The sequence below is a fragment of the Hypanus sabinus genome, chromosome 28, assembly GCF_030144855.1.
Source record: "Hypanus sabinus isolate sHypSab1 chromosome 28, sHypSab1.hap1, whole genome shotgun sequence".
Classification (NCBI taxonomy): Eukaryota; Metazoa; Chordata; class Chondrichthyes; order Myliobatiformes; family Dasyatidae; genus Hypanus; species Hypanus sabinus.
Window position 1 is genome coordinate 43,882,246 of NC_082733.1, and position 26,229 is coordinate 43,908,474.

Genomic DNA, 26,229 nt, shown 5'->3' on the forward strand with positions numbered 1-26,229 from the left:
TATGTCTCCTATCATTTTGTACACCTCTATCAAGTCACCTCTCATCCTCCTTGGCTCCAAAGAGAAAAGCCCGAGCTCACTCAACCTATCCTCACAAGACATGCCCTCTAATCCAGACAGCGTCCTGCTAGATCTCCTCTGCACCCTCTTAAAAGCTTCCACATCCTTCCTATAAATAAGGCAACCAGAACACAATATTCCAAGTGTTGACTAAGCAGATTTTATAGAGCTACAACATTACCTTGCAGCTCTTGAATTCAATCCCTTAACTAATGCTAGGCCAACACATTATATGCCTTCCTAACAACCCTATCAACTTGTGTTGTAACTTTGAGAAATCAATTGACTTCGACCCCAAGAAATCTCTGTTTCTCCACAATGCTAAGAATCCTACAATTTAACCTGTATTCTATCAAATTCAACCTTCAAAAGTCAATCACCTTTATGTATATTGACTTATCCACTCCATAATCTTACAAAATAAATAACGAAAACATGTATGTAATTTACCGTAATGATAAAAGAGATCTTCGGAACAGGAGCCTGTGGAAAAATAAAGAGCATTGGACATTGCCTGTGTGGCCATAGATCGCAGGAGTTTATTCACCAGAGGGTCATCTGGATCTTCAGCCATGTCCAGTGAATCTGCCAGAGCCTTGTTGGAGCTAAAAACAGTCAACATACATTTTTAATATCAGAATATGTATTTCTATTGAAACATTTGTGGATTCACAGAGGAGTAAGAAAGATAGAGATCAGAAGAAACCCTACTCCAATTTAACTCTCTACTGATTGCCAGTCCTGTGGTTTATTCCTCTTCCAGTCAACAATATTTCTTAATATAAATTTAAAGTTTGTTGTCATCCAGTTATTAATGGGGAAACCTTATAGCCAAAAGCATCATTCAGGATTTTGTCAGTAATAACACTTCTGTAAAATATGCCCAGGATTTTCTACTTCTCAAACACAACTAAAGATCAATGATTAAATCAGTTCTGTAGTTCAGGATGAATTGTCATTCAACCATATATAGATGTATACAGTTAAACAAAACATTATTCCCGCAGGGCCAAGGTGCAAAGCACAGTGCACACTACAGTCACTTACACCATATATAGTTACAATAGGACATACAGTCACAAAAATAATATTAGCACAGTGGCAAGGCCTGGAGATTGAATGATGTATGGAATGTTGTCCTGGAACCACATTTCTGCAAGAACACACATGCAGCAGTTCCTCATCTTGGTTATTTATTAATTTTTTTAGACTACAGCTGCTGCAGGCAAGGCTAGGAATTATTGTCAACCGTCAATTGCCCTCAGAGAGATGGTGAGCATTGCAGTCCCTCTAATGAAGGTATTCTTGGTGCTACTGAATACAGCAATTCAGGGTTCAAAGCCAGTGACAATGATGTAACAGTAGGTATTTCCTGGTCAGAATGGTGTTCAAATACGAGGACAACCTGCAGGAAGTGCTGTTCTCTTTTGCCCTTCTTGGTAGTACATAGTTTGGGAAATAAAGTCAGTGAAAGTGAGTCAGTACAGTGCACTTTGTAGGTGGCACAACTGGAATGAACTGGACGACATGAACATACAAGGTGGGTGGATTCACAGAAACATGTACCATAGAGCCTCAAGCACGATCTTAGCTCAAATGCAAAATCATTCTAATTGTAGTGTGACCTATTAAGATTAGATTAGATTTATTTGCCATCTGTACATTCAAAACGTAGTGAGAAAGGTTATTAACAATGTGCTGGGGGCAGCCCGCAAGTATCACCATGCTTCCAGCACCAACGTAGCATGCCCACAACTTACCCTTATGTCTTTGGAATGTGGGAGGAAGCCGGAGCACCCGGAGGAAACCCACACAGATATGGGGAGAATGTACAAACTCCTTACAGATTATAGCAGGAATAAACCCTAATCAGCACTCACTGGCACTGTGCAGCAATTGCATTTCCTGCTAAGCTATTCCTTCGTCAAGGACCCCCACCATCCAGGCTACACTCTCTTCTCATTCTTGCCATCAGGAAGGAGGTACAGGAGTCTTAGGTCCCATACCAAGAGGTTCGTGGCCCACAACTATATTAATTAATTTATTTTGTATTTGCACAGTGGTTGTTTGTCCATCTTCAGTTTTTCATTGATTCTATTGTACTTCTTTATGTCTACTCTGAATGCCCACAAGAAAATAATCTCTGGGTAACGTATGGTGACCTGTATACATTTTAATAACAGATTTATTTACCTATAGAGATACCGTGTGGGATAGGCCCTTCCAGCCCTTTGAGCCGTGACCCCCAGCAATCCCCCAATTTGTTCAGAGCCTAATGACTGGACAATTAACAGTGACCTACCAACCAGTATGTCTTTGAAGGTGGAAACAAACTGGAAAACCTGGAGGAAATTACGCACGGGAAGAATGCACAAACTCCTTACAGACATTTGGACTGTAAAGCGTTGTGCTAGCCATTCTGCTACCATGCACTTGAACTTTGAATTGTGCCACCCCCAAGGACACGATAACAGAAAGTTCATTATTAACCAATACTGTATTCATGGAAATGTTATCTCCCAATAAAAACGATGCCCATTATCTCATTCTCTCCAATGTGTATTTGTTCATTTGTAAATGTAGGGGAACGGCACCTTGCAAACAAAAATATTCAGCTGCAGTATAAGTTACCTACACAAATGTGGCACATACTTCATCAGGAATTAAACATGAACTTTAATTAGTGTTAGACAATTTTAAGTGGCTTCCTAAACACAAGACAAAGGGACAGATCCTTAAGGTCTCAAGTGAAGAACCTGTGACAATGCAAGATTCACCTTGAGTATGTGCTCAATTCTTGGGTGGAGGTCACCTCTAACTTACTGTATGTACTAACTGAATTGATGTTAATAGAATACCAATTACTTAAAGGGGCAGACTTTATATTCTTTAAAAAAAAACCCAGAACAGATAGAGGAGGAGAAATTAAAAACTAACTACTTAATGGGCCAATCATTGTCTCAGATCATGAGTGCTTATTCTAGGCTAAAAAAAAACCAAAAGCTTTTATCCATCACTGTTAATGAAAATATGCAAACAAGTATTTTTTATCCACACATTACCGTGTATCTATGTTGAATCCCTTTGCTTTTGCACATTCGACCAGTACAGTGAATGACTCCTGCCGTGGTGGAGGATGGCGACGTAGCAAGGCTTGGAGAGGGAAGTTCTCGGTAATTTTCTTTGCTACCCAGTGATTTGCCAGAATCATGCACTCCGCTACAGTCTCATGCACCTCCAGGGGCTGCTTTGGCACCAGGTCCTTGATATTCTTCTCTTCATCCAACTGCACTCGCAACTCAACTCCCTCAAGCTCCAGGCCGCCTTCAAGAGAACGCTTTGCCCGCATACAACGAGCTATTTCAGTCAGTTTCTCTATTGCCCATATCAACTCATTCAACTTCTGGTATCTTTCTTTCTCCTCAAGCCCTTCGAGCTCGGGGATATCATCCACAACACTGAGATCTCCATCCAACAAGGCCTGAGCAGCTTCATAGAACATCTTGTACGTTGACTTTATTATGGTTCGACCAAACCACACTTTAAGGACTTCATAATTGTTTTTGTCTAATTCCCATAACACACTGACTGCATACCTTAAAGATACAATGAACATGGAAAATTAATTTTCATTTTGAAAGATCAACTAGAACTACATAATGTAATATATTTATCTATTATTTAATCATTAACCTTTCCCTTTTACTTAAGTTCTCAAATCCTGGCAACACCCTTGTAAATTTTCTCTGTACTCTTTCAATTTTATCAATACATTTCCTATTGATAAATGATTAGAATTGCACACAATACTCCAAACTTGGTTTCACCAAAATTTTATAAAGGTTCAACATAACATCCCAGCTCCCATACTCAATATGTGTACATCATTCTCTTGGCACCGGATACAGCTGCAACATACCTGTCAGCACCCCCAAGTAATGAACATAATTCAGCACTTAGGATGGCAGGTAACATGTCATAGCGTCGATCCGCTAGGTAGAAAGTCGTTGCCCTGAAAAAAATAGTTTGTATCAATATTAAGTATACAGTTGAAAATTATATTAGCATTGCTGGAAAAAATACATTATAATTACCCTACCCAACATTGGGATCTAACAACAGATGCCAATTAGACTTTCACTATGATATTCAGTGAATTCCATTAGATTTCCGAATGGTCCATGAACCCACGTACACTACCTCACTAACTTGCTCTCTTTTTGCACCACTTATTTCTTTTTTAAAGTTCCTTGTTGTACCTTTATTTTTTTATGCATTGCACTGTACCGCTGCCACAAAACAACAAATTTCATCACACACAGCATGTCGAAGGAACTCAGCAGATCAGATAGCATCTATAGAGGAGAATAAACAGGCAACACCCTTCATCAGGACTGGGAAGGACGGGAACAGAAGCCAGAATAAGAAGCTGGAGGTAGGGGGAGGAATACAAGTTCGCAGGTGGTAGGTGAGACCAGTGAGGGGGAAGGTAGGGGGGGGGGTTAAGTAGGTTGAATTGAGAAGCCGGGGGGTGGATTTCACAACAGTGATGATAAACCTGATTCTGAATTTGCTTTGCAAAAACTATTTCTGAATCTGCAGCCTGGCATGTTCAGGCATCAGAGGCCCAACTGATAACAGGTTAGTCTACCCTCATAGCCCCTGCTGCTTCCTCTGTGGGCCATTCCAGTTTGAATGGTTCGTTTCTCATCAATTATATCTGCCAAAGATTATTTTATATTAATTACAAAGACTTTTCCTATTAGTAAATAAGCTTTTCCTACAAGATTCAAGATTGTTTATTTTCTACAAGATTATTTATGAGAATAAAATGATTGTTACTCCAGAACCAATGCAGGATTAAAAAAAACACAAAAAGCATTAAGAACACAATAACAAAAAACCCCACAATAAATATAAAGGCAATTCTATAAAACACAATATACAAGAAACTAATATACACAGACTGATTGTATGTACATTAAGTGATGCTAGGTGATGTGTATGTAGGGGGTGGGTCAGTGAGAAGAAGTGTGGATCAGCCCGACGGCTCGGGGCAAATAACTGTTTTTGAGTCTAGTGGTCTCGGTGTGGATGCTACATAGCCTCCTCCCTGAAGAGAGTGGGACAAACAGTCAAAGTAGCATTTTGAACAAAAATTATTCCTCCTAGTTTTTCCCACCTTCAATCATTTGAGTTTCTGTTACCAGATTTTTTTATTTCACAATACCTTGATCTAGCCTCCAGATCTGTATGTGAATTTAATTTCACAAAGTGAGTAACATCTGCAATATGAACGCCCAGCTCCAAGTTTTGATTTGCTAATCTGCGGACAGACAGTGCATCATCTACATCTTCACAGCCTTTGGGGTCAATGCTGAAGACGAGATGAGTATTTCTTAAGTCCACACGTCTGGCATTCTCCTCGGCATCGATTTTCCAGGGATTCTCCAGAGTGTTCACGGGCATTTCCCGCAGCTGAAGAATTGAAGAAAACAAATATCTCTGAATATCTTTTCTGTTGAAATTAAGAAGAAAGAAAAAGAATGCCCTTAACTCCTGGTGGAGTCACTGGGGTGCTGTCATGACAAGCTTTTTGCACCGAGCTTTTTGGTGATTGCTCATCATGTGGTATTTCTGTAGCATTCTCCAGTTTTTTTTTAACCTTCAACCCAGCACGGATGGAAAGCGTGCTAGGGAGCCAGCTGGATTCGAACTCAGGAACATTCACTCCGGAGTCCAGCACTGATGCCACTACGCCACCAGCCAGCCATGTACTGGGAACAGCCCACAAGTGTCACCAGGCTTTGGGCACCAGCATAGCATGCCCACAACTTACTTATTCTAGCCTGTATTTCTTTAGAATGTGGGAGGAGACTGGAACACCTGGAGGAAATCCTTGCAGTCACAAGCAAACATACAGACTCCTTATAGAGAAGAGTAGGAATTGAACCCTGATCTTGTAGATGGTGTGTAAAACGCTAGATTAAGTGCCACGTCACCATGTTGTTCTACACACTAACATGCCACCTTCTGTCCATATTACAGGAAGGATGATGCCTAGACGAGAGTGTATTAGCCATAAGGAGGAGTTGGACAAAACTGGATCGTTTTCTTTGGAAATCAGTTGCTGAGCGGAGATGGTATAGGTTTATACAGTTATGAAAGGCATATGTAAGGGGTATAAGATAAAACTTTATTTATCCTGAAGGAAATTATTGTTCAAGGTTGCTCAATCAGAAATATATACTTTAAAATACAAAATGTCAGCAATGAGGTACAAAGCAGAATAAAAATGTTCATTAAAAAGTAATAGTGCAAAGAAACTATATACTTAAGGAGGAAGAACTGTAGAGTCTTATAGCCACAGGGAGAGAGGATCTCCTGCGACATTCACAGCTGCACCTAGGTGGAATCAGACCTGTACTAAAGGTGCTCCTCTGTTGTCCAGGATGTCATGGAGGGGTGAGAGGGATTGTCCATAGTGCTCTGTAGCTTCTGCAGTATTCTCCTCTCAGACACAGCCCAGAACAGAACCAGCCTTCCTGACAAGCTTACTGATCTTCTGCTCTCACCCTGCTGTCCCAGCAGACTACAGCGTAGAATGCCACCACCACTGAGCCGTAGAACATCTGCAGTGTAATACTGCAGACGTTGAATGACCGGAGCCTCCTCAGGAAGTAAAGCTGGCTCTGTCCCTTCGTGCACATTGGCCCTGTATTTAGTCAGAATCTCTTTTCCATGATAAAAACTGCAGAATGTAGCTTTGTGAGAGGGAGAAAGTTTAAATGAGATGGGCAGGATAAGGTTTTGTTTTACACAGGGAATGTCAAGTGCCTGGAACATTCTGCTGGGATGGTGACAGAAGCAGATATGTGACCTTGCCATTTTAGAAACACTTAGAAGCAACATAAATGAGCAGAAAACAGAGGAACGTACATCATGTGCAGATAAATGGGAGTTTTAATTTGGCATTTGCTCCAGTGCTGTATTGTTTTATGTTCTAAGTATAGTCACCATTATGTAGTTTATTCAAATAGTGGCCATCCAAGGAATAACTTCCCTTCAAATAGAGGGGATAACTTCACTCAAACCAACACTGAACTGTTCCCATAACCTATGGACTCGCTTTCAAACTCTTCATCTCATTTTCTCGATATTCATTGCTTATTTGTTATTATTATTTTGTTTTTTTATCTTTTTGTATATACAGCTTGTTATCTTTTGCACATTGGTATTTCATTGATTCTATTATTTTTCATATATTTACTGTGCAAAAGAAAATGAAACTCAGGTGGCATATATGTACTTTGATAATAATTTTACTGGGAACTCCCACAGCAATGCAAGTTATACCAAGCTAGTGTCCTCACAAAGACAGAACCTTGGTTGAAGATGGAATCTCTGATAGATCTTCACTCTCCCAGAATAAACTGAAAAATTAACCTACATTTCACTCATTAAGGCTTAAACTTTGTGACTCTGATACAAAGCTCCACAATGAACCAAGCTGTTACACAAAGCTTTATCACACAAATATTTCTAACATAAAGATATTGATGAGCTCCTTAAGCACAGATATACGCATGCATTAATACAAACAGCATATTTTTGTCATCAATAATTTCCCTTGAAATGCGATTTTGAAATGGGTTAAATCACACCAAGTACCATTCAACAATTAGCAACACAAGTCAAGGAATCACGCCTCTTGCATTATTTGTAATACAGACTGGGATTTACCTGGGCTTCAGTAAAAGGGCTAACAGAAACACCATTTTCCACAAGAATAGCTGCAATTTCTGTCTCTAAATCACCAGCTCTTCCAAGAACCTTCACAAAATGCCCATTGGGATAAAGAGATGTGGAATCCCAGGAATCAATGCGGACAATAATTCGAAAATTCTGTGTGATGGGAAAATTTAAAAATGAAGTTCTCTGTATGAACCCATTACAGCATGAAAGATTATGACTTAAAGAGTGCAACAAATCTTTTTACCACAGTTCATATGTGCTTTTTTTCCTTTTAGTCATGTGTTTGATTCAACACTTCCAAATCCAGAGACTATACAATTTTAATACTTGAATTTGATATACAGTGTTGTTAAAAAGTTTGTAAACCCTTTAGAATTTTCTCTACATCTGCATAAATATGACCCAAAATGTGATCAGATCTTCACACATCATAAAACTAGATAAAGAGAACCCAATTAAATAACACATAAAAACATTATACATGCTCATTTATTTATTGAGAGAAACGATCCAATGTTACGTGTATTTGTTGGAAAAAGTATGTGAACCTCTAGGATTATATCAGTTCATTTGAAGAGGAAATTAGAGTCAGTTGTTTCAATCAATGGGATGACACTGAGGTGTGAGTGTGGGAGACCCTGTCCTATTTAAAGAACATAAACGTGGGTCCTCACCAGCTGATCTTCACCATGTGGGGCTTTGGAAATTGTTATGCCTTGATCAAAGAAGATTTCTGAGGACCTCAAAAAAAAAGTTATTGATGCTGACCAGACTGGAAAAGGATACAAAACCATTTCCAAAGCATTTAGGCTCCACCAATCAGTCAGGCAGATGGTGGAAATTCAACACAGTTGTTACTCTCCCCAGGAATGGTCGACCAACAAAACTCACTCAAAGAGCAAGGCGTGTAATATTCCAGGAGGTCATAAAGAACCCCAGGGCAACATCTAAGGAGCTACAGCCCTCTCTTGCATTGGCTAATCTCAGTGTTCATGAGCCTACCATTCGGCAAACACTGAACAATAGTGTGCATGGCAGGATTGCAAGGAGAAAGTCACAACTTTCCAAGAAGACTATTGTCGCCCATCTAAAGCTTGCTAAATAACCATGTGGATAAGCCAGAAGGCTATTGGAAGAATGTTTTAAGACGGATGAGTCCAAAGTAGAACTTATTGGCTTAGATGAGAAGCGTTGTTTGGTGAAAAGCAAGCACTGCATTCCAGTGTAAGAACTTCATTCCATCTATGAAAAATGGTGGTAGCAGTGTCATGGTTCAGGCCTGCTGTGCTGCCTCGGGACCAGGACGGCTTGCCATCATTGATGGAGCTATGAATTCTCAGCTGTACCAGCAAATTCAACAGAAAAATGTCAGGGTATCCATCCATAAAATGAAGGTCAAGAGAAAGTGGGTCATGCAGCAAGACAACGGCTCTAAACCCACAAGTCAGTCTACCAAAGAATGGTCAAAGCAGAAGAAATTTCATGTTCTGGAAGGGACGGGTCAACGTCCTGACCTTAATCGGAGAGAAATGTTCCGAGGAGCTGAAGCAAGCACTTCATGCTAGGAAGCTCACTAACATCCCAGAGTTGAAGCAGTTTTGTAAGGAGGAATGGCCTAAAATTCCTCCAAGCCGATGTGCAGGACTGATCAAGAGTTACCAGAAACATTTGGTTGAAGTTATTGCTGTACAAGGGGTTCACACCAGTTAGGTAGAAACAGGATGATTTGGCAGATAAATGCGTGGCTGAGAAGCTAGTGCATGGGGCAGGGCTTGGTAGTGCTTGGATCATTGGGATCTTTTCTGGGAGAGAAATAACCTGTACAAAAGGGACGGGTTGCATCTGAACCTGAAGGGGACTAATACACTTGTGGGCAGGTTTGTTAGAGCTGTTGGGGAGGGTTCAAACTAATTTGGCAGGCGAATGGGAACCGAAATGAAAGGACTCAGAAAAGGATGGTTGATAAAAAAGCAAAGGTAGCATGCAGTCAGACTGTCTGGAAAGGCAAGGAAGATGACAGGACAAAATTGCAGCCAGCAAAGTGAATATCAGTGAGTAAAGGATGCAGAAACAAAAAGGGTGGCAAATACAGTACACAAAGTGTCATACTAAAAATGCAGAGTATAAGAAATAAGGTGGACGATCTTGTTGTACTTTTACAGACTGTTAGATATGATGGATAAGGGGTAGGCCATTTAGAACAGAGATGCTGAAAAACATTTTCACCCAGAGAGTGGTGGATATGTGGAATGTTCTGCCCCAGAAGGCAGTGGAGGCCAAGTCTCTGGATGCATTCAAGAGAGAGTGAGATAGAGCTCTTATAGATAGCGGGGTCAAGGGATATGGGGAGAGGGCAGGAATGGGGTACTGATTGTGTATGACCAGCCATAATCACAGTGAATGGCGGAGCTGGCTAGAAGGGCTGAATGGCCTACCCCTGCACCTACTGTCTATTGTCTATTGATGTTGTGGCCATCACTGAATCGTGGCTGAAGGATGGTTGTAGTTGGGAGCTGAATGTCAAAGGTTACACATTGTATTGGATGGATAGGAAGGTAGGCAGAGAGGGTGGTGTGGCTCTGCTGGTAAAGAATGGCATCAAATCATTAGAAAGATTTGACACAAGATCGGAAGATGTTGAACCCTTGCAGGTTAAGTTAAGAAACTAAAAGGGTAAAAGGACCCCAATGGCAGTTATATACAGGCCTCCAAACAGAAGCTGGGACGTGGACAACAGATTACAACAAGAAATAGAAAAGGTGTGTCAAAAGGGCAGTCACAAACAAGAGAACATCTTCAGATGTTGGAAGTCCAAGCAACAGACACAAAATGCTGGAGGAACTCAGCAGACCAGGCAGCATCTATGGAAAAGAGTACAGATGACATTTCAGTCCGGATGAAGCATCTCAAACTGAAACATCGACTATACACTTTTCCATAGATGTGCAATGGCATGCTGAGTTCTTCCAGCATTTTGTGTGGGTTGTCAAAGGGGTAATGTTATGATAATCATGGAAGATTTCAACATGCTGGTATATTGGGAAAATCCAGTTGGAAATGGATCAAGACAGTGAGCTTGTTGAATGCCTATCAGATGGCTTTTTAGAGCAGTTTGTTGTTGAGGCCACTTGGGGGTTCAGCTACACTGGATTGGGTGTAATGTAATGAACCAGAGGCAATTAGGGAGCTTAAGGTAAAGGAACACCTTAGAGACACAATATGATTTGAATTAAACTTGAAATATGATAAGGAGAAAGTAAAGTCTGACACATCAGTATTTCAGTGGAGTAAAGGAAATTACAGTGGTATGAGAGAGGAGTTGGCCAAAGTAAATTAGAATGAGAAGCAGACAGGAATGACAGAAGAGCAGCAACGGCCTGAGTTTTTGGGAAAAATGAGGAAGGTACAGGATTCTAAAAATAAAGAAATACTCAAATGGCAAAACAGTACAGCCGTGGCTGACTAGGGAAGTCAAAGCTAATGTAAAAGCAAAAGAGAGGGCATACAACAAAGCAAAAATTAGTGGGAAGATAGAGGATTGGGAAGCTTTTAAAAACCTACAGAAAGCAACTAAGAGAATCATTAGGAGGGAAAAGTTGTAATATGATTGCAAGCTGGCGATCATAAACAAGGTGGATAGATAAAAGCCTTTTCAAGTATATAAAAAACAAAAGAGAGATGAGAGTGAACCGCTAGAAAATGGGGACAAGGAGATGGCAGATGAACTAAATGAGTATTTTGCATCAGTCTTCGCTATGGAAGACACTACGAGTGTGCCAGGTGTTTAAGAGAAGTTGGTACAGTTACTATTACAAAAGAGAAGGTGCTTAAAAACTGAAAGACCTAAAGGTACATAAGTCACCTGGACCAGATGAACTGCACCCTAGGATTCTGAAAGAGGTAGCTGTAGAGATTGTGAAGACATTAGTAATGATCTTTCAAGAATCATTGGACTCTGGCATGGATCCAGAGGAATGAAAAATTATAAATGTCACTCCACTCTTTAAGAAAGGAGGGAGGCAGCAGAAAGGAATTTATAGACCAGTTAGCCTGACCTCAGCGGTAGGGAAGATGTTGGAATCAATTGTTAAGGATGAGTTTATGAAGTTGGTTTGGAAGGCAAATGCAATGTTAGCATTCATTTCAAGAGATCTAGAATAGGATGTGATGCTGAGGCTTTATAAGGCATTGGTGAGGCCTCACCTTGAGTATTGTGAACAGTTTGGGTTTCTTATCTAAGAAAAGACGTGCTGGCATTGGACAGGGTTCAGAGCAGGTTCACAGAGATGATTCCAGGAATGAAAGGGTTATCACATGAGGAACGTTTGATGATTCTGGGCCTGTACTCACTGGAATTTAGAAGGATGAGGGGAGATATCATTGAAACCTTTTGAATATTGAAAGGCCTAGACTGAGTAGATGTGGAAAGGACATTTCCTATGATGGGGGGAGTCAAGGACAAGAGGGCACATCCTCAGGATAGAGGGGTGACCATTTAAAACAGATATGCGGAAAATCTTTTAGCTAGAGAGTGGTGAATTTGTGGAATTTGTTACCATAGATCATTGGGTGTATTTAAGGCGAAGATTGATAGGTTCTTGGTTGACCACAGTAGAAAGCCAAAGAGCGGGGCTGAGGAGGGAAAAAAAAATAGGATCAGCCATGATTGAATGGCGGGATAGACTCAATGGGCCAAATGGCCTATTTCTGCTCCTATGACTAAAAAAATAAATGTTTTGCCTTATATCAGCCTTATTTAAATATCTTGCCTTATATCTTAATTCAATTTAATCTGACCAATGGGGAAAAGATAAAATAATTTACTTGAATGCACAGGACTAATGTAGAAGCCAATTTATGGCAATTAAGTTAATTTATGAGCCAGAGACTCATTCCACCGAAATGTAACACTGAGCATCACAGGAAGTCATTCCTGCCTGTAGCCATCAAACTTTACAACTCCTCCCTCGGAGTGTCAGACACCCTGAGCCAAGAGGCTGGTCCTGGACTTACTTCCACTTGGCATAATTTACTTATTATTATTTAATTATTTGTGGTTTTATAGTGCTGTATTTCTACACTATTCTTGATTGGTGCGACTGTAACGAAACCCAATTAAAGTATGTCTGTCTGTTATTTTCAATCTGAGAGTAAAGTAAATTGAATAAAGCGCAATTACTGAGGCTACAACCAGATGGTATTCCAGATTTAGAGCCATTGTACACAGTGTTAGTTCCTCTCATCTGGTTCAATGTAAAATGTGCTACATTTCACTTAACAACCTTGAGTTAGGAGGATAAAAGTGAACCAGCTCTCCTGAGTAACGTCTCAATCCCATGATCCATGCAAGGAAATGTACACATCTGATTCAGAAGTGAACTATGAAAATGATCGTTTGTGTTATGGCGCACACCTGACTGCGCCAACCTCTGGAGTGTAGATGCTCCTATTTTCCAAAGTACGGATAACTGGCACGGCCCCCTTAAAGCTTTAGACCCGCTCTGCTAATTGGTGGCCACGTTTGGCGCCAAGATTTGGATATTAAAGAGCACCCGAACTGAATTCGGATTCAGTGCTCAATCATCATCTCAACTTTGGTTCAGTCTGCGATTGCATTTTGGATTCCGATCTAGTCTCGTCAGGTTGTCATCTAGCATCTAGTCAAGAATGCTGTTCTCATCTCAGTCTTGAAATCATGTCTCAATTCTAGTCTCTGACACTCAAGCACTTGGGTCCTCAACATCCTCGCCTAGGCCTCTCGTCACAGTTTAACTTGGTGAAAGGGGGAGCAAACCAGAAAGGGACAAAGAATGTTAAAAATGAGGAAAATAAAATCAAAGAAATGGAAAATGCAAAAAAGGTAAGATCAATTTTAATGAATGGATTTAGTCTAGGAACATTGTGCAGATATGTTCTCAATCTTCATAAAATTTTATAAACTCTACTAAACTTTGAGAGTAATTTTATAATTCTTACCTGTAGGGATTCAGCTTGTTGAGTGGTGATTCTTATTTTAGGAATTCTATAATCCCAAGGTGTAACTAAGACCTTCCGAACATTTTTACCCTGAAATTGGATGTCTTCCTTTGGTGGAAAGGATGCTACATAATCTCGCCAATTGCGCTGAATAATGCCAACAACCTTACCTGCAAGAAAGAAGTTCAATCTGAATCTTTGTAATTTGTTTTGCCTCATATTAAGATAATGTTAATTAAACATAAAAAAATAACAATACATATAATGTGTTTTAATTCTATTGCATTTCTTTGTTCTACTGTGAATGCCTGCAAGAAAACAAGTCCCAGGGTCATATGTAGTGACATAGGTAATAAATTTACTTTGCATTTGCCTATGAACATAAATAGGCTTCCCTTAATGGACTATGTTAAGGCATTTATGAGTGGAAATATTAACAAATTTGCCAAAGACAGCCAGGATACAAGTATGTTCTCTAGCATTTTATAGAACAGAACTGAATCGAGCTCTCATAAACACAAGGGATTTTGCAGATGCTGGAAATCCAGCATAACACACACAAAATTCTGGAGGAACTCAGCAAGTCAGGCAGCTTCTATGAAAAAGAATAAACTCTCCTCTCACTTTCTTACTTTAGACTCCTCATCTTTTTTTCCAGTCCCGATGAAGAGTTTTGGCCCAAAACATTGACTATACTCTCTTCCATGGATGCTGCCTGGCCTGCTGTTCCTCCAGTATTTTGTGTGTGCTGCTTAAATAAGAAAATAAATCAGGACGGGAAAGGAAGGCAGAAGAAGTCCCGAATAAGACTGTGGGGACAGAGGAAAGAGAAGGCAGGTGAAGCCTTCCTTTCTGGTCCTGACAAAGGGCCTCAGCCCGAAATATCAGCTGTTTATTCCTTTTCAGATTCTGCTTTTTCCTCCAGTTCTTTATGTCTGTTACTCTGTATCCAACTCTCAACTGAAGCTGAGAAGTCACTACAAATCCCTCAGGTTACTTAGTTTGCCAGTTAGAACAATTACATCCTTAGACTTCCACCGTCATCATCCAAAATTCTATAGATTCTGGAAGGGTAACAAATACAACCCTACTGCCTAAGAAAGGAAGGAGAGAAGAAGTGTGAGAATAGAACCTAGAGGTGAGAATTTGCCTGATAATAACATTAACAAAAATGCTAGATCTATTACTAAGAAAGTGTAACAGGAAATATGTCACGAATCTGGAAGATTTATGAGAATGTTGCCAAGACTCAAGAGACTGAGTTATAGAAAGAGGCTGGATAGTCTAGGACAGATTTCCTTACAGAGCAATAGACTGAAGGTAGGTGTACATGAAATCATGAGGAGCATAGACAGGACCTGCTCCCCAGGATTGGGGAATCCAGAACTAGAGGGCACAGGTTTAGGGTGAGAGGGAAGAGATTTAACAGGAACCCTAGGGACCACTTTTTCATCGCAAGGTTGGTCGGCATATGGAACGAGCTACCAGACTAAGTGGCTGAGGCATGTACATTAACAACATTTAAAAGGCGCTTGGGCAGGTACATGGAAGAAAGATTTAGTGGGTATGGGCTGAATGGGATAAGCGAGACTAACTTGGATGGACATCTTGATCAATGTGTACAAAATGGGCCTGTTTCCGTGTTATATAACTATACAACTCCCACAAGGTCTGAGGATGCATTTGATCAGGCCTAGGGATTTATCCACCTTTATCTGTTTTTGGACCATCTTTAGTAATTTGTAAGTTTACAAGGCATTCATTGGCCTCAATTCCATATTCTCTATGATCTTCACAGCAAAAACTGATGAGAAACATTCATTAAAAATCTTATCCACCTCCTGTGGCTCCACACATAAAAGGCTATGGTAGTTTTTAAAGGGACCCAATCTTTCTCTAGAAACCCTTTTCCTCTTAATATACCTGCAGAATAACCTGGGATTTTCCTCAACTTGCCTGTCATATCCATCTCATTCCCTCTGTTTGCTCTCCTGTTTTCATTCTATAAGCATTTTCCTATAGTTCATATACTTGTTGAGGGATTCACTCGATCCTGACTATCAAACCTGATGTATGCCTCCTTTTTCCTGATCAGAGCCTCAGAATCTCTTATCAGCAAAGGTTCTCTAAACTTGCCATCCATACCCTTCATGCTAATAATAACATGCTCCCCCTGGCCTTTCGATATTGCAATTTCGAATGTTAAGAGGGAATGAGATGGCTGTGACAGGCAAGGTTAAGGAAAATCCCAGGTTATTCACATTTGCCAGACATTCCCTTTACCTGTAAACCTTTGCAAGTTCCTGCTTAATGCCACCAAAATTGAACCTGCCCCAACTTATGACCTTAACTAGTGGATCAGTTCTGTCTTTCTCCATGACTATTTAAAACTAAAAGTATTGTGGTCACTGGTCACAAAGTGCTTCAGTCACATGCCCAACCCTATTTCCCAAGAAGAGGTCCAGTGTTGCACCCTCCACACAGATTAGCATGCAAGGTCAGGGTGAGTACTGGGTTGCTGGGACTGTGAGCCAGCTTGAATGAGTCAACCACTCAAGGCAAAGCTGGATGAAGAAATTTCTTCTCAGAGGGTGATGGATTCTTTGGATTCTCTACCCAAGAGGACTGTGGAGGCTCAGCCAGTGGGTATATTCAAATTGGAGATGAGTAGACTTTTGAACATTAAGGGAATCAAGGAAAAAGCTTGCCATAGTCTTATTGTATTGGTAGAACAGGCACAAGATTTGAACGGCCTACTTTTGCTTTTGTTATGTTCTCATACTGATTTAGCTGTCCATCACATCTGTCAACGACAGTTATTTGTTCAGTTCTAATGTGAACTGCACACAGAAACCTGTGCAGGAGTTTTTAAAGTGGAAAAGCTGTTCCACTCTCTCAACCTTGTATCTCTTGAGTCCAGTGGGATGAGTAGACGTCACAACTGGGGCCATCCTTGGATGCAGTAGATGATCACAACTTTTTCTGTGCCCTATCATGCCCTTCACTCTCCATTAAGTGTTGCAGAACTGCCTTCCTGGCCAACCCAGTCCACCGAAGCTGACTTTGCATGCTCGGACAGGCATGTTCCTATCTCCTGGGGGTATGAGGCTTGCTGGCTACCCTCAATGGTTTAGTCCACCTGTCGAAGCAGTGTTGTATATTAAAGGACTGCTTATACACAAGAGAAGGAAACTAGAGCATTTTAAAAAATCCAAAGATTATACACGAAACATTTGACTGTTTATTTTACTAATAGTGCCCTACCTGTAGCCATTGGCTCACTTTCAACTTCTTCAGAGGCTTTCTCCTCAGACTCATTCTCACACAACACTGAAACTCTTCCCTTCCACTGATTCCTTGGCAGTAACTCAACAGCCACCACATCTCCCTGGATAGCACGATTTCGAGCCTTCGAGCCACAGATGAGTATGTCTGTTTCTAGCTCTGCGAGACACAAACAACACTTTACAAACATACCAATTTCTGAACGCAGTCTTTTTTTAAAAGTTAATAAGGTTACCTGATCCTTTATTAGGCAATCCCTCAATACGAACAAAGGCTTCCAACTGAGACCTGTGCTTGTTGACATTTAAAACACCCTAAGAACATAAACAAATCTGTTAATATTTACATTAAGTATGAGAGAAATTGAGAAACTTAGTGATATCATCATACTCACACAATTTTCACCAGTTTCACAGGTATCAGTTACGGTTCTCAATATTATTGATAAAAAGAGAAAGAGTGGAAATATTTCTGAATGTCATACTGTACACCAGTGAAAATCAGTTAACATCATCAGGATAGCTTCACACATACAAAGTTCTGGAGCAACTCAGCAGATCAGTCAGCATCTATGGAGGAGATTAAAGAGTCAACGTTTCCTAGACAGCCTGTAATGTCGAATGTTTATTCCCCTCACTGGATGCTGCCTTTCTGCATGTTGCTCTGGATTTCCAGCATCTGCAGAATCTCTTGTGTTTAGGTTCTGTGATCTCACCTTTTTTGAGCCATTATTTATCTATCTAATATCTCTAGATCAGCCTTTCTCAACATTTCTGCCTTGGAGGAACCCTTGAAATAACTTGCAGGTGTCAGGGAACCCCTGCATAAAAATTATTATATCTAGAGCTCATGGTATGTTAGTATGATCAGTAAGTTATAGATATGATAATCCAAAAATAATAGTCAATGTTCTTTTGAGTATAAGGAATTAATTTTTAGCCAATCTTGCTTGAAAAAAAAGATGGTTAAGCTTAGCTTACCTTTCTTTCTTTCCCTTTCAATAAATTTTAAAAACACACAAGGCAAACATCATAAATTTCTCAATTCTGGGTTGAACTTGAGATAAGCAGGCACAGATTTCAGCTTCACCTGAAATGAGATGACTTCAATCCTTGTTCTTAATGCTTGTTAAACAAGAAAAAGCTTGCTCACACATTGAAAACTGTAGCAAAATGTTTATTGCTTTCCTTTGAATGGCAGGATGCTCTTCTTTCACAGAAATGCAGAACTTGTCCAGGGGCAGGTCAGTAAATCCCATCCTGAGTGCACGACCAGAGTGCAGCTCACAAGGTTCTTCCTCTTCTCTCAAAAGTCATGTTCTCAGGCTGAGCAGAAGATTGGTCCCCCACCCAGTCATATACTTGTGTTGAAATGGAGGAAAATTACTGTTCAATTTTGTTCTGCAGTTCTTCCAGGTGGTTTTCAATAAGACTCGAGACTTCCTTCTGCAGCATGATTCTTCCAAAGATTCAGTTTCCTTTTAAATCCAAGATTCTTGTCACTTGAAGTCAAAACATTTTCTCCAGGGCCTTGCAGAGACTTGTTCAACTGGTTCATATGATGAAAAATGTTCTTGAAAGTACTCCTGCAATTGACCTTTCAGCTCAAACACTCTGTTAAGAACTCTTCCTCTGCTAAGCCACTGGATTGCTGTATGGAGCAGGAGATTGGTGTGCTCTTTGTCTACGTTTTCACAGTTTTTTAAATATTCTCGTGAACTGGTCTTAAAACAACGAAATAACTAGCTTCTTGAATCTTTTTTACAGTCTGTGACTTTATTTTCAAAAGCTTTAATCTATTTGTTCTGAAATTCCAAGTGTTTAAAGTAATCAGCACTTTAATGTGTCACATAGCTGTTTGTAGTTAAGTGTCTTTGCAATTCTGCTGGAGCCATTGCTGCATATGTAAGCTGTTAGCCATAGACCGGGCACAATGGAATAGCACAACTTGGATCACCAGTGCATGTAAAACCCATTCATAAGTAGCTTTCATTGTAAAGATTTGTTGTCAGCTGATTACTTAAGTCCCATCTACTGCTTTTGTCTCCAGGACCCAGAAGAGGCAGGCGGACTTCTTCTGGAGCAACAGGAGGCACTGGTTCTCTGCTGCGGTCCTGTGGAGGGTGGTCGGTCATTGGTGTGTGTTTGCTCTCCAGCTCAGGACCCTGCAGAGATACCTGTACAACCATCCACTGAGACGGCATGCATTGGCGATGCACTTTCTCTGCCAGGAACATTGTCTGCAATATGGCATACAGCTTCCAGCAGACATCATCATCCGCACTGCTTTGCTTTTACCGAGAGGTGGTAAGGATATGGGGTCTAGTCTCATTCAGCCTCCTGTGCTGGTGGGGGACAGTGCTCTAGCTACAAGGGGTACCTTGTCCCCGTCCTATCATGATGGGTGTCAAGGGGCCTCGGGGAAGTGGATGGGCTGAAAATGCTCATCCGACTCAGGCCTTGGGAGATCACATAGGAGAGGGTCCCACTCAATGCGAGTCATCTCACAGGACTCCCCCACCGTTCCACTCCAAAGCATTTCTTGAATAGGCTGCTTCTCCAGACCTTTCACTTCCTTGCCTTTGTCTGCCAACCAGACTCACCAGCAGTGGAAGAGGTGCCCAGTGGAAATCTCTTTATGCAGGGGTCCTTCCCCTGTACATAGGAGACCTGGGGTGAAAGGTGTTGCATAGGCAGTACCATACAACAGGTCTTTAGGCAGGTTCACTAATACCCCGTCCACCAGTCCATTCTGTGGCCGGGAGGAGTCAGTGTACCACGCTGATATGGAGTGTGAGAGGTTGCAGCCCCTGTTTGAGTGTCCGAAGGGGCTGCTGCTCAGGTTCTGGTTGCACTTCAGCCTCGCACTCCTCACATACGGAAACCCAGTACAGAAGGGGGTGGGTCGCGAGGAGGATCTGCTGGTGGGCTTGCTCCTGGGCCTGGCTAAAATGGCCATTCACAGGTCCAAGCAGGGAAAGTTGAGGACTCTGTTAGGCCCAACTGCCTTCCCTTCTTTCGAGGATACATTCATGATGCCTGGCTGCCCTTGGAGAGGGAGCATGCGGTCACAGTGGGGGGGGGGGGGGGGGTTTCTGGGAGAAGTGTACACACAGGGAATTGACTATTTTATAGATGGTAATAATCATATTTGAATTTATTCACCATCTTGTAAGTACTTAACATTTGTACTTTGTGTAATTGTTGTGTAAATAAACTTCTATAGTTTTGTAAGAAAAAAGATGGACTTTTCTCATGTCTGTTGTCGCACAGGTGCAGTGAAATGACTCAGAAGATTGTAATTCTTCATCATTAACCTTATCAGAATTGTCCATAGGCCGAGGCCTGAAATCCTCCGCTTTCATCTCACACCTCCTCTTCAAAAATTGCCACACAGGACCGTGTTTAGAATGAAAATTTCCCTCCAATTTCTACTACATTGGTAGAGTTTGTTCACTCCTAACATCCTCCGCTCCAAGCAATACAGTGCTCACCAGTGATCAATTATCACCCCTATCTCATGTTAGAAACTGAGAATGGACTCAAGCAAATAAACATGGTCCTACTGTGCACTGTCATACTGGGCTGAGAGATCTCTAATGTGATTGCTAACAGGGCTGCTCAGTCACTGCCCACCACTGCGAGCGCTAGCATCATGCATAGTTCAACAAATAATATTTATTTTTTTAACCATTATCTCTCATGGACCCCATAGTGACCTCTCACAGAACCCTGGATAAAAAACCCTGCTCTAGATTATTAATCATCAGTAGTTAAACAGAAATGTCAAGGTTTTGCCTAAATCATTCCTCCATCAATATTCCAAGTGCTGTTTTACTTTAATGGGGTCATGAAACAGTTGCAGTTTTTGATCTTGGAAAGAGAGGAGGGGGAGGGAAAATTATCAGAAGTTAGAGAAATTGATGTTCTCTCTTCGTAGGACAACCCTGTCTTCCCAGGAATTAGCCTGGTGAATCTCCTTTGCATTGCCTCCAATGTTATCATATCTTGTTTTTCAGGTTCTTTCCAAATTTCCATCAGCTCCCCCAGCCCTTCCCCAGATTCTACACCCTCAGCCCATTCTAAGAGTAACTTAAAAACGCAAATTAACACAACAACTTTGGGAGCACTTGAATAGACCCATAGAATCACAGGAAGATGGGGCGGTACAATAGCATAGTCTTACTATAGCACCAGCAATTGGGGTTCAATTCCTGCCACTGTGTGTATGAAGTTTTGTACATTCTCCCTATGACCATGGGGGTTTCCTCTGGGTGCTTTGGTTTTCCCCCACATTCTAAAGACGTATTGGATAATAGGTTAATTGGGCACATGAGTGTAATTGGGCCAGAAGGGCCTGTTACAGCATTGTATCTCAAAATAAATAAGGATCATGCAAACTGCACAAAGACAGCACCAGGGATCAGGAGACTGAGTTGCTGGAGCTACTAGCCTCATCACTGTGCTGACTTGGGTTTACTCAATTCAAAAAGAATTCATTATTCCCATTTAGAGGCACATCTGTAACCTTACCTGAACATATCTCCCAGATTTAATGCCAGCCTCCAGTATTTCCAAAGGCAGATGCTCTGAATATTCCTTTCCATTATTTTCCTGATTTTCAATCTCTCGTTCTTTCCGAGACTGAACAATAGACTCATAGAGCTGGTGCACAGCTTCCAGGTCAGGCCAAAAATTCTCCAAATAGCTCTATAAAGAAAAAAATATAAAAGTTTTCATGGCATGTACTTCAGCATTTCACAAATAAAGCTTCAAAATTATGTGATTGCAAACAAGTAGCTCATGTGAAAAATGTACTAACAAAAAGATGAACCAGTGTAGCAGATTGGTTCATTCCACTGTGGAGACTTGAAACTACCAGGATGAAAAAGTTCAGTTAATGTACTGGAAGATCTTCATCAAATAGCTTAACCCAGAGCCCAATAGGTACAACCACAGCATTCATTCCTACTAGAAATATATGATCAGAATGGGAAAGAACTGCTGATGAAACAGAGATGTTTCTCATGAGATCAAGCTTCCTGATGGATCCCATAAGAGTTTTACACTATTAATCATCACTCAAGCATTGCAAGGCAATAATATGCCTCTTATTTTACAACTCAGTCTAAAATTAGACTACCCTTGGAATATTGTGTTCCATTCTGAGCACCTCATTATAGGAAAGATATGGATGGTTTAGAGAGGCTGCAGAGAAAATTTACCAGGATGTTGCCTTGATTAGGATGTTGGATCTAAGATGGCAGCGCGACGCAGATTGCAGCAGCCACTCCGGAGCTGATTATCTGTTTTTGTGAAGTGGACTGCCGTGCGCAATCATAATCGATTGAAAACGGATGTGGATGCATGGAGAAACATCGGGAAATTCCAGGAAGACCTTCTTCATTGCTGCCGCTGCTGTGAGGTCTGGGACTCTGCTGGGAAGAACAGGCCCCCAGTCCTCAGGGCCGCATTGCCGATGGCCGTTGGCGGGGCCGTCTTAATACACTCGGCAGGGGATGGTGCTCGGAGAAGCTGTGCCGGAGGGGATGGTCATCAGCTTGGAGGTTCGACGGACTCGGAGTCCATAGCGGGGGTACTCCCTTCTGCCGCCGGCATGGGATGGCGAGTCTGTCGGGACCCTGGGGACTTGTGGAAACTGTGGTGATTTCTTTTTGAACTTACAGTCCTTTAACATCTTGGACTATTTTTACTGTGCCCATAGTCTGTTTTTTTATCAATTATGCTATTGTTTGCACTGTTGTAACTATATGTTGTAATTACGTGGTTTTGTACAGGTCTTGTCACTTTAGTTTTTGGTCTTGTTTTTGTCTGGTGGATTTGGAGCTCCTTTCCAGGGAACGCGCTAAACGGTAGCGCAATATTAATACGCAACAGCCTCTCCAGGCTCTGGATTGGGGATTGCCAAACGTTACGTGGATTTTCTGGTGTAGTCTGTTTTGTTATATGCTTTTGTGGTTTCTAAATCTGAATCTGAACCTGAGTCTGAATCTGACTAGAGAGCTTGTCTTATGAGGATAGGTTGAATGAGCTACATCTTTTCTCTTAGGATTGAAGGAGGAATAGAGGTGACTTGATAGAGGCATACAAGGTGATAAGAGGCATCGATAGAGAGGACAGCTAGAAATTTTTTCCCAGTGCGGAAAAAGTTAAGAGGGCATTTTTTTTGGAGGAAGGTATGGGTGGGATGTCAGAGGTAGGCCTTTTAGCACAGAGAGCAGTGAGTGCATGGAACACCCTACAAAGCATAATGGTGGAGGCAGATAAATTAGGGAGATTTAAGAGACTCTTAGATAAGCAGATGGCTGATAGAAAAATGGAGTGCTCTGTGTGAGGAAAGGGTTAGCTTCACCTTAAAGTAGGTTAAAAGGTCAGTATAACATCATGGGCTGAAGGGCCTGTACAGTGCTATAATGTTCTATGCTCTACTATCTTGATAATTCACAATATAACCATATAACCATATAACAATCACAGCACGGAAACAGGCCATCTTGGCCCTCCTAGTCCGTGCCGAACCCTTAATCTCAACTAGTTCCACCTACCCGCACTCAGCCCATAACCCTCCACTCCTTTCCTGTCCATATACCTATCCAATTTTACCTTAAATGACACAACTGAACTGGCCTCTACTACTTCTACAGGAGGCTCATTCCACACAGCTATCACTCTCTGAGTAAAGAAATACCCCCTCGTGTTTCCCTTAAACTTCTGCCCCCTAACTCTCAAATCATGTCCTCTAGTTTGAATCTCAATCTATGAATCTATGAATATACTTCTACATTCTAAAGAATATAATTAGACCAAATTTTGTAAAACATTTTAGTGATGAATAGCCTTTAATCAACTTATTTTGAACAGTTATTCAGGATCTGCATCACTTGAGTTTCCACTGAAGAGATAATTTCAGTAACAGTACTGCCATCTAGGGTAGCAAAAAGGAATTACTTTCAAAAGTAATTTACTGTAGTACTTACTCATTTAGCTGATTAATTTAACGGAAGAAAAAGAGGTGCAATGAAGAAAAGTGGAAGAATGGAGAGTTGGATAAAAAGTGGAGAGATGTGAAAAAGGTCAGAAAATGAAACAGGTATAAGTCATAGAGATATCAAAAGACACAAGACCTGTCAAGATAGTGCCAGTGAACAACTCGATCAACAGCCATGTCTTTCAGACAGTTCACAAAACTACTTCTTTTACTTCTCCTTTCAAAAATGATTCTACTACTAAACTGCATGTGACTGGAACCTGTGATTTACATTTTGATGGTGTGTTTTTGGGCTGATTAAGCAAACTGGCACTTTGCTGTCTCTGAGGGAGTTCGGTGAGGCTTGGAGTACAGCGAGCAGCCTGGAGGCCAAGAAGACTGGAGACGGGGCACAAGCCCATGATCAACTCACTTTCTCACTGATTAAAGCACCAAGCATGACTGAAATCAGTGAGGACGACAGCGGAATGCAAGCTGATGTTGAGTGGCACCTGCCTGCATTTGACCAGTCTCCCACTCGCTGCCAGAGGAAGGGCTTGGGTCTTTGATCATGTAGTTTGTGGATTGGATTCATTTTTAGAGGACTCATGTTATATATGCTTCTGTTTTTTGATTACTCCTTTTCTTATTGGTATTTTGTGCGATTTTGATCGGTGTGGATTGGCTCTTCACCTGCAGTCAACAAATGACACAACACTAAATTGAACAGAACTGAACTAAACTGAATGTTCCTAAACTGTTTCAAGAACTCTGTAGTTTGATGTTTAATATTCTGTGTGCTATTCGCTTGTGTTTTTTTTGCCGTTTGCACAATTTGTTCTTTTTTTTGCGCATTGATGTTTTCTGTGAACATGTTCAATGGTGTTTCTCTGTTTCATGGCAGTCTGAGGGAAGAACAATCTCAGGGGTTGTATACTGCATACATATTTTGAAAACAAACATTTTTTGAATCTTTGAATGTAAGAGACTGCAATGCTGGAATGCTAAGTGCTGGAATCTGGATTTTCATGCAAGGTCCAGAGCCAAAATATCGGCAATTCCCTTCTCCCTGCAGATGCTGCACAACCCGCTAAGTTCTTCCAGCAGACTGTTGCTCCAGATTCCAGTATCTGCAGTCTACTGTATATTTGTCACTGTCTGTCATCTACATCAATGATCTGGATGAGAACATACAAGGGATGGTTAGTAAGTTTTTAGATGACACTAAAATAGGAAATGTTATTAATGGTGAAGATGGTTATCAGGAATTACAGTGGCATCTTGATCAGCTGGACAAGTGGACTGAATGAGGGTAGAACCTTCAGTCAATGGTAGGACCCCGGACAGTTTGGTAAAACAGGACTTTGGAAATACATAATTCACTAACAGTGGCATTACAGGTAGACAAGGTGGTAAAGAAAGCTCAGGACAATGCCCTCATCAGTCAAAGCATGAAGCATAGAAGTTGGGATGCTATGTTGCAGCTTTACAAGATGCTGGTGAGGCCTTATTTGAAGATTGTGTTCAGATCTGATTACTCCACTATAGATCTCCAGCATCTGCAGATTTTCTCTTGTCAGTTCCACCTACCAATTTTTTCCCCATAACCCTTAATTTCCCTTCTATGCAAAAATCCATAAAACTGTGTTTTAAATATACCTAATGAGGCAGCCTCTACTCTTTCCCTGGAAAGAGAATGATACAGATTTACTACGCTTAGGGAAAAGCAGCTTCCCCTCATCTCCATCCTAAATCTATTCTCCCAGATCTTGAGGCAATGTCTCCCAGTTCTAGTCTCATTTACCAGTGGAACAACTTTTTTGCTTCTATCTTATCATAATTTCATATGTTTCTATAAAATCCCTTTTCATCCTTCTGAATTCCAGTGAATACAGAGCCAGGCGACTCCACCTCTCTTCATAGGCTAACCCCTCTCATTTCCGGAATCAATCTAGTGAACCACCTCTGCACTACCCCCAAAGCCGGTGTATCTTCCCTTAAGTAAGGGGATCAGTATCTGGTACTCCAGGTGCAGCTGATATCCTATACAGATGCAGAATACCCTCCCTGCTCTTAAATTCAATCCCTCTAGCAAAGAAAGACAACATTCTACTTGCGTTCTTCATAACCTGTTTCACCTGCAAACCAACCCTTTTGCAATCTATG

The 26,229-nt window shown here is 41.1% G+C and overlaps 1 protein-coding gene across 1 annotated transcript in view; it reads right to left on the bottom strand.

The window, feature by feature from the left end:
- Positions 1-26,229, bottom strand: part of dis3l (DIS3 like exosome 3'-5' exoribonuclease) — a 64,404-nt gene that overhangs the window by 13,029 nt on the left and 25,146 nt on the right. Inside the window, exons 5-13 of the mRNA XM_059953075.1 lie at positions 21,609-21,785; positions 17,312-17,390; positions 17,056-17,235; positions 13,792-13,961; positions 7,804-7,965; positions 5,291-5,538; positions 3,980-4,072; positions 3,123-3,656; positions 511-665 (exon numbers count right to left, since the gene is read on the bottom strand). Coding sequence (XP_059809058.1) covers positions 511-665; positions 3,123-3,656; positions 3,980-4,072; positions 5,291-5,538; positions 7,804-7,965; positions 13,792-13,961; positions 17,056-17,235; positions 17,312-17,390; positions 21,609-21,785 — 1,798 coding nt within the window. The remainder of the gene's footprint in view (positions 1-510; positions 666-3,122; positions 3,657-3,979; positions 4,073-5,290; positions 5,539-7,803; positions 7,966-13,791; positions 13,962-17,055; positions 17,236-17,311; positions 17,391-21,608; positions 21,786-26,229) is intronic.